The sequence below is a fragment of the Stigmatopora argus genome, chromosome 8 (assembly GCF_051989625.1).
Source record: "Stigmatopora argus isolate UIUO_Sarg chromosome 8, RoL_Sarg_1.0, whole genome shotgun sequence".
NCBI classification, from domain to species: Eukaryota; Metazoa; Chordata; class Actinopteri; order Syngnathiformes; family Syngnathidae; genus Stigmatopora; species Stigmatopora argus.
The window spans coordinates 18,485,218-18,497,315 of record NC_135394.1 but is presented as its reverse complement, the minus strand read 5'-3'; the positions used below and the strand labels follow the sequence as shown (position 1 = coordinate 18,497,315).

General features: G+C 48.7%; 1 protein-coding gene across 3 annotated transcripts; it reads left to right on the top strand.

Moving 5' to 3' along the window:
• The first annotated feature begins 11 nt into the window (after positions 1-11).
• On the top strand, positions 12-11,186 carry LOC144079458 (lon protease homolog, mitochondrial-like). 3 transcript variants are annotated; one of them, XM_077608237.1, is made up of 20 exons: positions 13-559; positions 1,222-1,310; positions 1,389-1,508; positions 3,440-3,566; positions 3,630-3,770; positions 5,258-5,319; positions 5,995-6,124; positions 6,203-6,286; positions 6,362-6,430; positions 6,983-7,134; positions 7,309-7,447; positions 7,702-7,880; positions 7,990-8,077; positions 8,720-8,959; positions 9,060-9,200; positions 9,358-9,523; positions 9,623-9,706; positions 10,371-10,526; positions 10,586-10,750; positions 10,820-11,186. In XM_077608237.1, exons 1-20 carry the CDS (start codon positions 59-61, stop codon positions 11,140-11,142), a joined length of 3,156 nt encoding a protein of 1,051 aa, XP_077464363.1. In that variant the 5' UTR covers positions 13-58; the 3' UTR covers positions 11,143-11,186. The 3 variants fall into 3 exon arrangements, with proteins under 3 accessions (XP_077464362.1, XP_077464363.1, XP_077464364.1); XM_077608236.1 differs by having other exon boundaries at positions 12-559; positions 3,440-3,770; XM_077608238.1 differs by having other exon boundaries at positions 3,440-3,770; positions 10,371-10,498.
• Positions 11,187-12,098: the final 912 nt, after the last annotated feature.

Here is a 12,098-nt window from a genome sequence, read left to right as displayed (position 1 = left end):
CAACACTGACGTCATCAACCTTCGACGGAAGTGAGCTCGTAGAAAGCTCGAGAGCAGCATGGCGGCGTACATGAAGATGATTAGAGCGGCCGGGATTCTCCACAGAAATTCCACCCGCGTCGTCGAACTCCTCCAGCCGCCCGGCTCCTTGGGCTTCGGCTTCCGCCAGACCGACACGGCGGCAGCGGCGACGGTGGCGACGGCGGCGGCGGTCCCCCCCGGCTCGGTCCGCCGCTACCACGGCGACGCGACGGCGAGACGTCGTCGCTGCATGCCGCTGAGCGGCGCCCACTCCGGCGTCCTCGCGGCTTCGTCCTGCCGGTCCAGGGCCTTCGGAAACCGGGCGAGTGGCGCCGGCTTGCCCGGGGAGGACGGCGGCGAGGGCGGGGGGCCGGGGGGAGAAGACTCCACCGCCGGCGGTGGAGGCGGCGGCGGCGAGGACGGAGGACCTCAGATGACAGCCCTGACCCCCATGTTGGTGCCGGAGGTGTTCCCCAATGTACCGCTGATCGCCGTGAGCAGGAACCCCGTCTTCCCCCGATTCATCAAGATCATCGAGGTGAGAAGCTGGACGGAAAATTCCACTTGTGTAACAACGGGCGAAAGAAAAGTGAAACTTTGACCACGACAGACGTCCGGCTGTTTTGTCACAGAAGCATATTTGTGGAAGAGTAGCTAGCATATGCGTCTTTTATTACAATGTAGTTCCGCTCACGTATTTTAGATTCATACAGTTTTGTGTTGCTCGACCGTCTCCACTCGTTTACTAATGGTACTCGGACTTTTGGTCGCCGGACGTTTGGTCGCCGGGACGTTTGGTCGCCCGGACGTTTGGTCGCCCGGACGTTTGGTCGCCCGGACGTTTGGTCGCCCGGACGTTTGGTCGCCCGGACGTTTGGTCGCCCGGACGTTTGGTCGCCCGGACGTTTGGTCGCCCGGACGTTTGACAACATGACAGAGAGTTTACTGTTGAAACCAGCTCTCAAAATTATATTCACCCGGGCGACTAAACGTCCGGCGACTAAACGTCCGGCGACCAAACGTCCGGCGACCAAACGTCCGGGCAACCAAACGTCCGGGCAACCAAACGTCCGGTCACGTTCACTACCATTGGAGGCGATAGACGTTAGATTTATCGGCTGGCCGATACACCATGTCATCCCAAGTCCCGTCGATATATCGATCGATCTGATTGGTCGATGTGATGGGCGACTGTCACAGGTGAAAAACCAAAAGCTGATGGAGCTCCTGAGGAGAAAGATCGGCCTGGCGCAGCCCTACGCGGGAGTCTTCCTCAAGACGGATGACAAGTACGTGGCGTAGGGTTAGCGTCCAAGCTTAGCGTCGCTTCCCGCCGCTAACCGGCCCGTTCGCCTTCCCTCTTTTAGCGACGAGTCGGACGTGGTGGAGTCCCTGGACGCCGTCTACTCCACCGGGACCTTTGTGCAGATCCACGAGATGCAGGACTTGGGGGACAAGCTGAGGATGATCGTCATGGGACACCGCAGGTTTGCACATCGCAATTATTCCCTGGGCCTATCGTCGTTAAGATATTCGTGACCGGACGATTCACCGAAAGACGTTTCGCCGACGGACGTTTCGCCGAAGCGCTCGCCCCACCCCCGGATCGTGTGTGTGTGTGTACATGTTTTTCAACCTCGGCCGCGTACAGATAACATTCATTTAGGAATAACAAGGGCATGTACTGCCCCCCCGCTGGACATATTTCTAAATACAAGTACGTATTCGCCGGCAATGTGCTGGCAATTTTTGATATTTTTTATTTTATCCTTGCGTTTAAAGTAGTAGCCATTTGGAGATCACGCAGAACAGTAGGTGACAGAAGAAATAGAGAAAATAAAGTAGTAGTAACAGTAAGTACTACTGTCATGAAATTATAAATCCAGAAATCCTACTCCAGAAAACTTACACGAGCATAGAAAACATTGAGATTAATCTTTGAATGAAGGTTCTCAGCAAATCATTTGGAATATACAGACGCTCCCCTACTTACGAACATTCAACTTACGAACAACGGTACATACGAACATGTCTGCAAATTGCGTTTAAGTCCAAAAATGTTCGCAAGTCCAATTTTGTAGTATTTCGCGTCTTTTTCGGAGTAGTACTTCTTTCCGCCGCTAATACCGACGCCTGGCGCTGTGAGAGCTCAGCTCACCCAGCATCTACCTTCTTCGTTGCAATGCGGAAGTGCGTGAATGTATCTCCAGTGTGCAAAGAACCTTTTTCATTTGTATCATTAAATATCTCATGCATCCAATATTGAATATGGTTGGTAAAAAGCTAAAGGCTTCTATTGAGGGAGTTGCAAGGAAGAGGCAAGCCATTTCATTTGAAACGAGTGGCAATAATAACGAAGCTTGATGCGCGTCAGAAAGTGGTGAGCGTTGCACATTCAGTACCATTTCTAAACAGAAAGATGGAGCAGCAGGACCCAAATATTGAACGTTGCACAAAGTTTGCAAATCAATTGAATGATGCCATACAGTGCTACTGCATCATTTATGATGAAAAAAAGAAGAAAACTGTGCAATCGTCATGAGGTCGCTTCTTTTGGCCAGTTTCTAATACATAAATCTATCTCTCTCTCTACAGTACTGTACATATTCTCTCCATTTTATTAAATGTTTTTTTTTCAGTACAAACCAATGCGTGTTACTTATACAAGCCTTAAACATACAAATGCACTTATATAAACCTTCAATATACTTATATAGGCCTTAAACATAAATTATAATACAAAATATAGCACTAAATCAACTTACAAACAAATTCAACTTATGAACAATCGCTCGGAACCAATTGCGTTCGTAAGTTGAGGAGTGTCTGTACTATATTTCCTCAAATAATGGGAAATGATTTCAAATGAAACTAGAAGTCAAAGTGTTGAAGTTCCATGGCATTTTCAGGTATTGTTCTCTAAGTCCTCTAGTCTGTCCAAGGCACTTAGAATTTCACAGAAGTCTTCTAGTGTTGTTTTTTTTCCTCAGTGTCAGACATCAATCCCCAGCTTTGATCAATTACATTGCGCGATCTCCAAATGGCTACTACTTTAAACGCAAGGATAAAAAATAGAAAAAAATGGCAGCACATTGTAGTACATACTTGTATTTAGAAATATGTCCAGCAGGGGGCAGTACATGCCCTTGTTATTTCTAAATGAATGTTTTCTGTACCGGGCCGTATATGGCCCGTGGGCCAAGGTTGAAAAACATGTACACACACGATCCGGGGGCGGGGCGAGCGCTTCGGCGAAACGTCCTGTCCGTCGGCCGGCCAAACGTCCGTCGGCGAAACGTCTTTCGGCGAATCGTCCGAGCACCAAGATATTGACAATGGTTTCCAAACATGGACATATCTTTATTTTTTCCCCCAAAAATATTTTGGGTGTTAACTAAATTGTTCAAAACTCCGGCAGGATCCGCATCACGAGGAGCTTGGAGGCGGAGGAAGAGGGGGAGGCGTCGCCCCAGTGGGAGGCGCCGGGCAAAGGCGTGTCCAAGCGCCGTCGGCGCCAAACGGCGGGCGAGCCAGCGGAGGACAATGTGAGACGGCGCCGCCGCCTCCGTCCGTCTCCGCGTACGCGCGGTAAGCCTGTCGGTCCCCAGGTGGCGCCGGCCGACGCCACGCAGCCTGACGCCGCGCCTCCCGACGTCACGCCGCCGCCGCCGTCGGAGAGCGACGGCGTCCTCATGGTGGAAGTGGACAACATCCTCCATGAGAACTTCACCGTCACCGAGGAGGTCAAGGTATGTTCGCGGGGGAAAAAAATAAATCTCACGACTGAGAGCCTTACCATTTTTACGCCATCATTACGGTAATTCCTCGATTATCGCATCTTTACTTATAGCTAATTCACTACTTTGCGATTTTTTCCCGTTATTAATTATTTTTTTAAAAATAAAAATTCATACAAATATGAAAATCCACGCTGAAACTCATTAGAGGAAGCCACTTTTGCTACTAGGAAAAATAACGGTTATAATAGGGGTGAGGTGACCCTACTTTGCGATTTTTCGATTTTTGTGGCCATGTATGGTCTACATCAGGGGTGTCCAAACTATTCCACAAAGGGCCGCAGTGGGTGCAGGTTTTCATTCCAACCCATCAAGATGACACCTTTACACCAATCGGGTGTCCTACAAGTGCAATCAGTGGATTGCAGTCAGGTGCTTCTTGTTTTCTTCAGAAATCTCATTGGTCAAAATGTCTGTGCTGGATCGGTTGGAACAAAAACCTGCACCCACAGCGGCCCTCGAGGACCGGTTTGGCCACCCCTAACCGTGATATTTGAGGGATTACTGTACAGACGCTCCCCTATTTACGAACGAGTTACGTTCCGAGCGATTGTTCATAAGTTGATTCAGTGCTATATTTTGTATTATAATTGATGTTTAAGGCCTATATAAGTATATTGAAGGTTGATATAAGTGCATTTGTATGTTTAAGGCTTGTATAAGTAACACGCATTTGGTTTGTACTGAAAAAAACATTTAATAACATGGAGAGAATACATACAGTACTGTATACATACATTAGAGAGAGAGAGAGATTTACTAGAAAGTGGCCGAAAGAAGCTATCTAATAACGATTGCAAAGTTTTCTTCTTTTTTTCATCATAAATGTTGCGGTAGCACTGTATGGCATCATTCAATTGATTTGCAAACTTGTGTGCAACGTTCAATATTTGCGTCCTGCTGCCCGATCTTTCTGTTTTTAAATGGTACTGACGGTCGAACCATTCAAGTTGTATGCCCGTGCAACGCTCACCACTTTATCACGCGCATCAAGCTTCGTTATTATTGCCACTTTGGTTTCAAATGAAATGGGTTGCCTCTTCCTTGCAACTCCCTCAATAGAAGACTTTCGCTTTTTACCAACCATATTCAATAATGGATGCACGAGATATTTAATGATACAAATGAAAAATGTTCTTTGCGCACTGGAGATACGTTCACGCACTTCCGCACTGCAACGAACTGGGCAGAGGAAGGTGGATGCTGGCTGAGCTGAGCTCTCACGGCGCCAGTCGTCGTCGGTATTCGCGGCGGAAAGAAGCACTACTCGGAAAAAGGCGCGCAATACAAAATCGAAGTGACTCAGATTTTTCGACATAAACGCAAATTGCAGACATGTTGGTATGTACCGTTGTTTGTAAGTCGTATGTTCGTAAGTAGGGGAGCATCTGTACTTACATTGAGTATTTTTTTTTTTATTTGATTTTTTTTTTCTTCAGGCACTCACGGCCGAGATCGTCAAGACCATCCGTGACATCATCGCGCTCAACCCGCTCTACAGGTAACAGGTCACCGTTCTTCTTCTTCTTCTTCTACTTCTTCTCCTCCTCCTCCTCCTCCTTCTCCTTCTTCTTCTTCACTTTATTTATAAATTAGCATGGGTGGTGTTGGGAATTTTCTCTATAATTATATTAAAGTTAAGTTAGTAATCTGACTCCAATTTGTGACCTTACCCGACTGCCACTCATCCAACAATTTGCGCGCTCGTTCTGCAATAGAAAGGTATCAGGAAGCTAGCAGTTTCACACACGAGTGGATTTATTCCTAACACAAATCTAATACATACGACTGGGTCTCAGGTCCCTCTTAGTACATCTCTATACGTCTCTGTTGCCACCAGTCGACGTAGTTCCTTCTTCTGAGTTGCCCAGGAACTTAGTTATACTACACAATATGCAAATGACACAACAACAAAGGCATCCTGGCATTATTCTATTGGCTATGTGTATACTGCAGTTAACTTTAGCTTGCTCATTGGTCGTTCTTCCTCTGAAGAATCTCCTCGCCGGTTCCGCCCAGTTGTATTTTTCCTCTCCAGCAACAGCCTGTGTGTTATCTCGTCCTGGCTCCTGCAAACAGTGCACTCTTGCACCCCCCCCCCCCACATCCTGCCTTGTTCTTACGCTCAGCACTTTACAATCTCAGGCAAATTTTTGGGACATTTTTGCGGATTTAGGGAGTCCGTCCTGCAGATGATGCAGGCGGGCCAGCGCGTGGTGGACAACCCCATCTACCTGAGCGACATGGGCGCCGCCCTGACGGGGGCGGAGTCTCATGAGTTGCAGGACGTCCTGGAGGAAACCAACGTAAGGCTCCCAAAACGACGACGACAACGGACGGAAGCGCCAAGCGGCCATTTTCCCATTTTTGGGGTCTCTTTGCAGATCCCCAAACGTCTGTACAAAGCGCTGTCGCTGCTCAAAAAGGAGTTTGAGCTCAGCAAATTGCAGCAACGTCTGGGCCGAGAGGTTAGCCGCTAACGCTAACGCCATTTTCCTCCTCGCCCACGCCAACACGCCTGTCTGTCTGTCTGTCTGTCGCAGGTGGAGGAGAAGATCAAACAGACGCACAGGAAGTACCTGCTACAGGAGCAGCTCAAGATTATCAAAAAGGTTGGACATTTTAAAAAAAAAACAAATTTTCATGGGGGAAAAAAATTGTGATGAAACTTGAGTCATTCCGGAAATGAAGACCATATCAATTGGTTATATATTTTTCAAGAGCTCTAACTTGTGTCCTGCTAATGATGAAGCTAAACGTCCAATCCATCTGTAGTTAAAAAAAAAAAAAACTTACCGTATTTTCCGGACTATAAGTCGCACTTTTTTCTTCTTCTAAATTTGGACCTTTCTTCTTTTTTTTCTTTCCTACAGCCCTTGAGCTCTAACTTGTGTCCTGCTAAAGATGAAGCTAAACGTCCAATCCATCTAATGTTTAAAAAAAAAACATACCGTATTTTACGGACTATAAGTCGCACTTTTTTTTCTTCTAAATTTGACACCTTTCTTCTTTTTTTTCCCTACAGCCCTTAATGTTGTTGTTTTTTTTGAATGTTTTAACTGATGGATATTTAGTCTCCGTTTTATTTTATTTTTTTATCACATCAAAAATGTTGACTTTTTTGGTAACGTCGAGGCCAATGTCGCCCCTCCGCGTCCGCACAGGAGCTGGGTCTGGAGAAGGAGGACAAGGAAGCCATTGAGGAGAAGTTCCGCGAGAGGCTGAAAGACCGGACGGTCCCTCAACACATCATGGACGTCATCGATGAGGAGCTGGCCAAGATGGCGCTGCTGGACAACCACTCGTCCGAGTTCAAGTGGGTGGCTTTGCTGCTTCGGGGCTTTTTAAATCACATTTTAGTCTGGCCGAAAGATCGTAAAAGATTAATTTTGAATTTTTTTTTTTTTACGTCAACGCAGTCCTTTTTTGTTGTTGTTGTTGTTGTTGTAACCAATGGATGAGCACCGTTGACGATGCGTGCGTTTTTCAGCGTGACTCGCAACTACTTGGACTGGCTGACCAGCATGCCCTGGGGCACCAACAGCGAGGAGAACCTGGCCTTGGACCGGGCCCGGGAGGTCCTGGAAGAAGATCACTACGGCATGGACGACGTCAAGAAGCGCATATTGGTCAGTCCACGCCGGAGGAAACTAATCCGAAATGAATCCAAAATGAATCCCAAATGAATCCCAAATGAATCCCAAATGAATCCCAAACGAATCCCAAATGAACCCCAAATGAATCCCAAATGAATCCCAAATGAATCCCAAATGAACCCCAGATGAACCCCAGATGAACCCCAAATGAATCCCAAATGAATCCGAAATCGATCCGGGGGCGCCGCGCTTTTCCCCCACGCGACGTCGACCTTCCACCCCGGCAGGAGTTCATCGCCGTCAGCCAGCTGCGAGGCTCCACCCAGGGCAAGATCCTCTGCTTCTACGGCCCGCCGGGCGTGGGCAAGACCTCCATCGCCCGCTCCATCGCCCGCGCCCTCAACCGCGAGTACTTCAGGTTCAGCGTGGGCGGCATGACGGACGTGGCCGAAATCAAGGGGCACAGGTGGGCGAAGACACGGGTCGTCCGGGCCGGGCGCCGGGAGACAAACGACCAATCGCTCCGGTATCTAAAGACAAGGGTCCTTTTCTAACCTCCGCCTCCGTTTTCTCAGGAGGACGTACGTGGGCGCCATGCCGGGGAAGATCATCCAGTGCCTCAAGAAGACCAAAACGGAGAACCCGCTGGTTCTGATAGACGAGGTCAGTCGGCTTTCGCTCTGTGATCGCCATTTTAGGTTGAGAAATTGAAGATGGTCAAAGTTGCAATTGGGAAAACTAAAAAATGGAGGATTTAATGGGAGGTTTTGATTCAAAATCATGGTCATGGGCTCCAAAAACGTGTGCGGTCGTTTCGTCGCCGGTCTTTTGGTCGCCGTCTTTTGGTCGTGGTCTTTTGGTCGTGGTCTTTTGGTCTCCCGGACGGCAACAACGGGCGACCAAAAGACCAGCGACCCAAAGACCGTCGCCAAAACAAGGTAAAACAAGATGGTCTACGCATGAATAAAAGCCAACAATGGCCATGAGCCGTTTCACTGAGCCGACGTGTGAGTGTATGAGTTTGTATGTACATGCGTTGCTGTCCCTTTAAGAAGCCACGTCGGTCCGTCAGGGTCTTAGCAAGTTCTTCAACAAAAAAAACAATACAAGTCTGGGAAATTTTGAGCTTTTCTTTAGCCTAATAATTAATAGGGCATGAAGTATGACTAAATAATAATTGGCAGTTTGTATTTAGGGAATTTGAGCAACCATTTCAATGGTCATTATCAATAACCTTCCGGGCGACCAATTGACCGTGTACCTCCAAAAAGGGGTGATGGAACACGTCTTGCGCCTTGTTTCCAGGTGGATAAGATAGGGCGTGGCTACCAGGGCGACCCGTCCTCGGCTCTACTGGAGCTCCTGGACCCCGAGCAGAACGCCAACTTCCTGGACCACTACCTGGACGTCCCCGTAGATCTCTCCAAGGTCCTGTTCATCTGCACGGCTAACGTCACCGACACCATCCCGGAACCTCTCCGAGACCGCATGGAGATGATCAACGTGTCGGGATACGTGGCTCAGGAGAAACTGGAAATCGCCCAGGTAGTCCTCGTGGACCGCTTCCGAGCCGGACCGGCCGCATGACGGCTTTTTTTTCGTCCTTCTTTACCCGGCCCCGGTCCCGGTCCCGGTCCCGGTCCAGCGCTACCTGGTTCCTCAACTGCGCTCGCTGTGCGGCTTGAGCGAGGAGAAGGCCTCCATCTCCTCGGAAGCCCTGGGCTTGCTCATCCGACAGTACTGCCGAGAGTCCGGCGTCAGGAACCTGCAGAAACAAGTGGAGAAGGTAAGCGGCCGGGAAGCCAGACCGCGCCAGACCGCGCCAGACCGCGCCATCCCGCTCCAAGTTCCCGTCCAACCAGTTAGCTAGAAAGCGCGTGTAGATCTTCCCAGGGATGAAAATGAACCTTTTACTTTTGCCGGACCCCGCTTTCCCGTCGCAGGTTTTCCGGAAAGTGGCGTTCTCCATCGTGAGCGGGCAACAGGAGGCGGTCAGCGTCTCGCCGGAAAACCTTCAGGACTTCGTGGGGAAGCCCATCTTCACCGTGGACAGGATGTACGACGTCACGCCGCCGGGAGTGGTCATGGGGCTAGCCTGGACCGCCATGGGTCAGTCGCCGTCGCCGTCGTCGTCGTCGTCGTCTCTCTCTCGCCGTCTCCCCCGCCAACGCCACGCGCTAACACGGTGCCACGAACGCGTGCTCGCAGGAGGCTCCACCCTCTTCATCGAGACGTCCGTGCGTCGGCCCGCCCGCAAAGACGACAAAGGGGAAGGATCTCTGGAGATAACAGGTCAGGACCAAACGCGGGACTGGGCTAAACGGTAATTGACGTTAGCGGCCATTGGCCGCTAGGCTACATGTTGCCTCCTTCTGAAGATGTTTGGGAGTTGGGCTTTGCGATTGGTTCTCAAAATGGTTGTCCAGGTGGCTCCTGGTGGGTTCTTGAGGGTTTTATGTGAAAGTCTGGCAGTCTTACACGTATATCACATGTGTCAAAGTGGCGGTCCGGGGGCCAAATCTGGCCCGCCGCATCATTTGGTGTGGCCCGGGAGAGTCAATGATGAGTGCCTTGTGACTTTCTGTTTTAGGATCAAATTCAAATGAAGAGTATAGATGGATATTCAATTTCCTGATTTTCCCCCTTTTAAATCAGTCATCTTTTCATCATTTTTTTCTGTTTTTAGTTTAAAAATCATTTTGTCAAATCTAAAAATATATATATAAAAAAAGCTCAAATAAACATTGTTTTAGATCTATAAAAAAACGGAATATTCAGGGCTTTTAATCCATTTATAATTTAAACAAATCTAAATATTCTATCTAAAATGGTCCGGCGGCCCACATGAAATGGAGTTGACGTTAGCGGCCCGCCAACCAACCCGACCGAGTCTGACACCCTTGTCGTACATTATTGTTCCAAATATGAACAAAAGGTTGCCCTCACGCTTGTTCAGGTCAGCTGGGCGACGTCATGAAGGAAAGCGCCAAAATCGCCTCCACCTTTGCCAGAGCGTTCCTCATCCAGCGGGAACCGGAGAACCCCTTCCTGCTCAACTCGCACCTTCACCTTCACGTCCCCGAGGTGCTCGACGACGTCTCGCCTTTAGAAAGTGCGGTCCGGCTCCGCCCCCCGAACCCCCACCCCCCCTCTGACCTTTTATCTCGCCAGGGGGCCACGCCCAAGGACGGCCCCAGCGCCGGTTGCACCATCGTCACGGCCCTGCTGTCGCTGGCCAGCGCTCGCCCGGTGCGCCCCGACGTGGCCATGACGGGCGAGGTGTCTCTGACGGGGAAGATCCTTCCCGTGGGGGGCATCAAGGAGAAAACCATCGCGGTAGGACCAGCGTTTTACCTTTGAAAAGGCGGCCATCTTGATGTTTGATTGAATTTTTTGGGCGATCAGGCCCGACGCGCCGGGGTGACGTGCATGGTCCTGCCGGCGGAGAACAAGAAGGACTTCTCGGACCTGCCCGACTACATCACGGAAGGCCTGGAGGTGCATTTTGTGGACCACTACAGCCAGATCTACCCGGTGGTCTTCCCGCCGCCGCCGCCGCCGTCGTCGTCTTGATTCCATTGGCCGCCGTTGACGGCGGCGGACCTCTGATACGGCGGACGACGGACGTCCGGTTGGCTTTGGAGAACGCGGGGAGCGACGTGGCCGCCTCCCATAATGCTCGGCTGCGGACAAACAAAGCGTTGAGAGATTTATTATCCTTTTTATGATGTATTGTTGTCAATGTATAATTAATTAAATATATTCTAAGAAATGTTAGCTTTTTTTTTTCCATTAAATCCTTTTAATGAAAAATACTTTTATTCGAGCCACTTTTGCGAAGGAAATGATGACTTAGAAATACAAATACAAATACAGTGGTACCTCGTCATACGACCGCTCGTCATACAAAATTCTCGTCTTACGGCGGAAATTTCGATCGAATAATTCGCCCGTCATGCCATCAAAATTTCGTCCGCCAACCCGGAAAACCAAGGTAACAAAAGATTACAACAAAATTAGAATTCAGTTTTGTGTAAAGTTACATTAAACGTATGTTTGAGTGTCTGTATATATTAATCCAAGTTCATTTAAATTTGTTTGTTCCGTTTACGAGTGCGTTGTCGTGGGGAAAAAAAAGGAACCCCCCGCCCGCCCACGCCCCCAAACGTCTCTGTCTCCCGTCGGCGAAATCTGCCCAATTTTAGTTCGATTAAACACATTTTATTACTATTAAACCACTAGTTATGTGTTACTTTGTTAATAGATGGCGAATTAGAAGAAATGAAACATTTTTTCCAATCCAATATCCTGTTTTTGGTGTTTTTTCAGAGGGAGGGCTGGAACCAATTCATTTGTTTTCCATTCATTTCAATGGAAAACGTCCGCTCGAGTGATGAGAATCTCGTCATACGAGGTCAGTCTCGGAACGGATTACGATCGTATGTCGAGGTACCACTGTACAGTTAGTTTGTCTGTTTCTTACGAAAAGCAAGGTTTTTAACTTGGCAAAAAAAAAGAAAACGTGATACAAAAAGTATGTTACACGTAATAATAAAAGATACAAAAGATACCTATTCTACTTTCCAGCTTATTAATGCAGGATTGTGATGTTTGTGAGGCTTGACGATCTTTAATATGCGTGTATTTTGAATTCAAAGTTGGAAATTGCACAATGTCCGTGCGT

Coding starts and splice junctions, on each gene's coding strand:
- LOC144079458 (XM_077608236.1), top strand. CDS start 59: ATGGCGGCGTACATGAAGATGATTAGAGCGGCCGGGATTCTCCACAGA. Junction 8,078..8,719: donor CGCTGGTTCTGATAGACGAG/GTCAGTCGGCTT, acceptor CCTTGTTTCCAG/GTGGATAAGATAGGGCGTGG. Junction 8,960..9,059: donor AGAAACTGGAAATCGCCCAG/GTAGTCCTCGTG, acceptor GTCCCGGTCCAG/CGCTACCTGGTTCCTCAACT.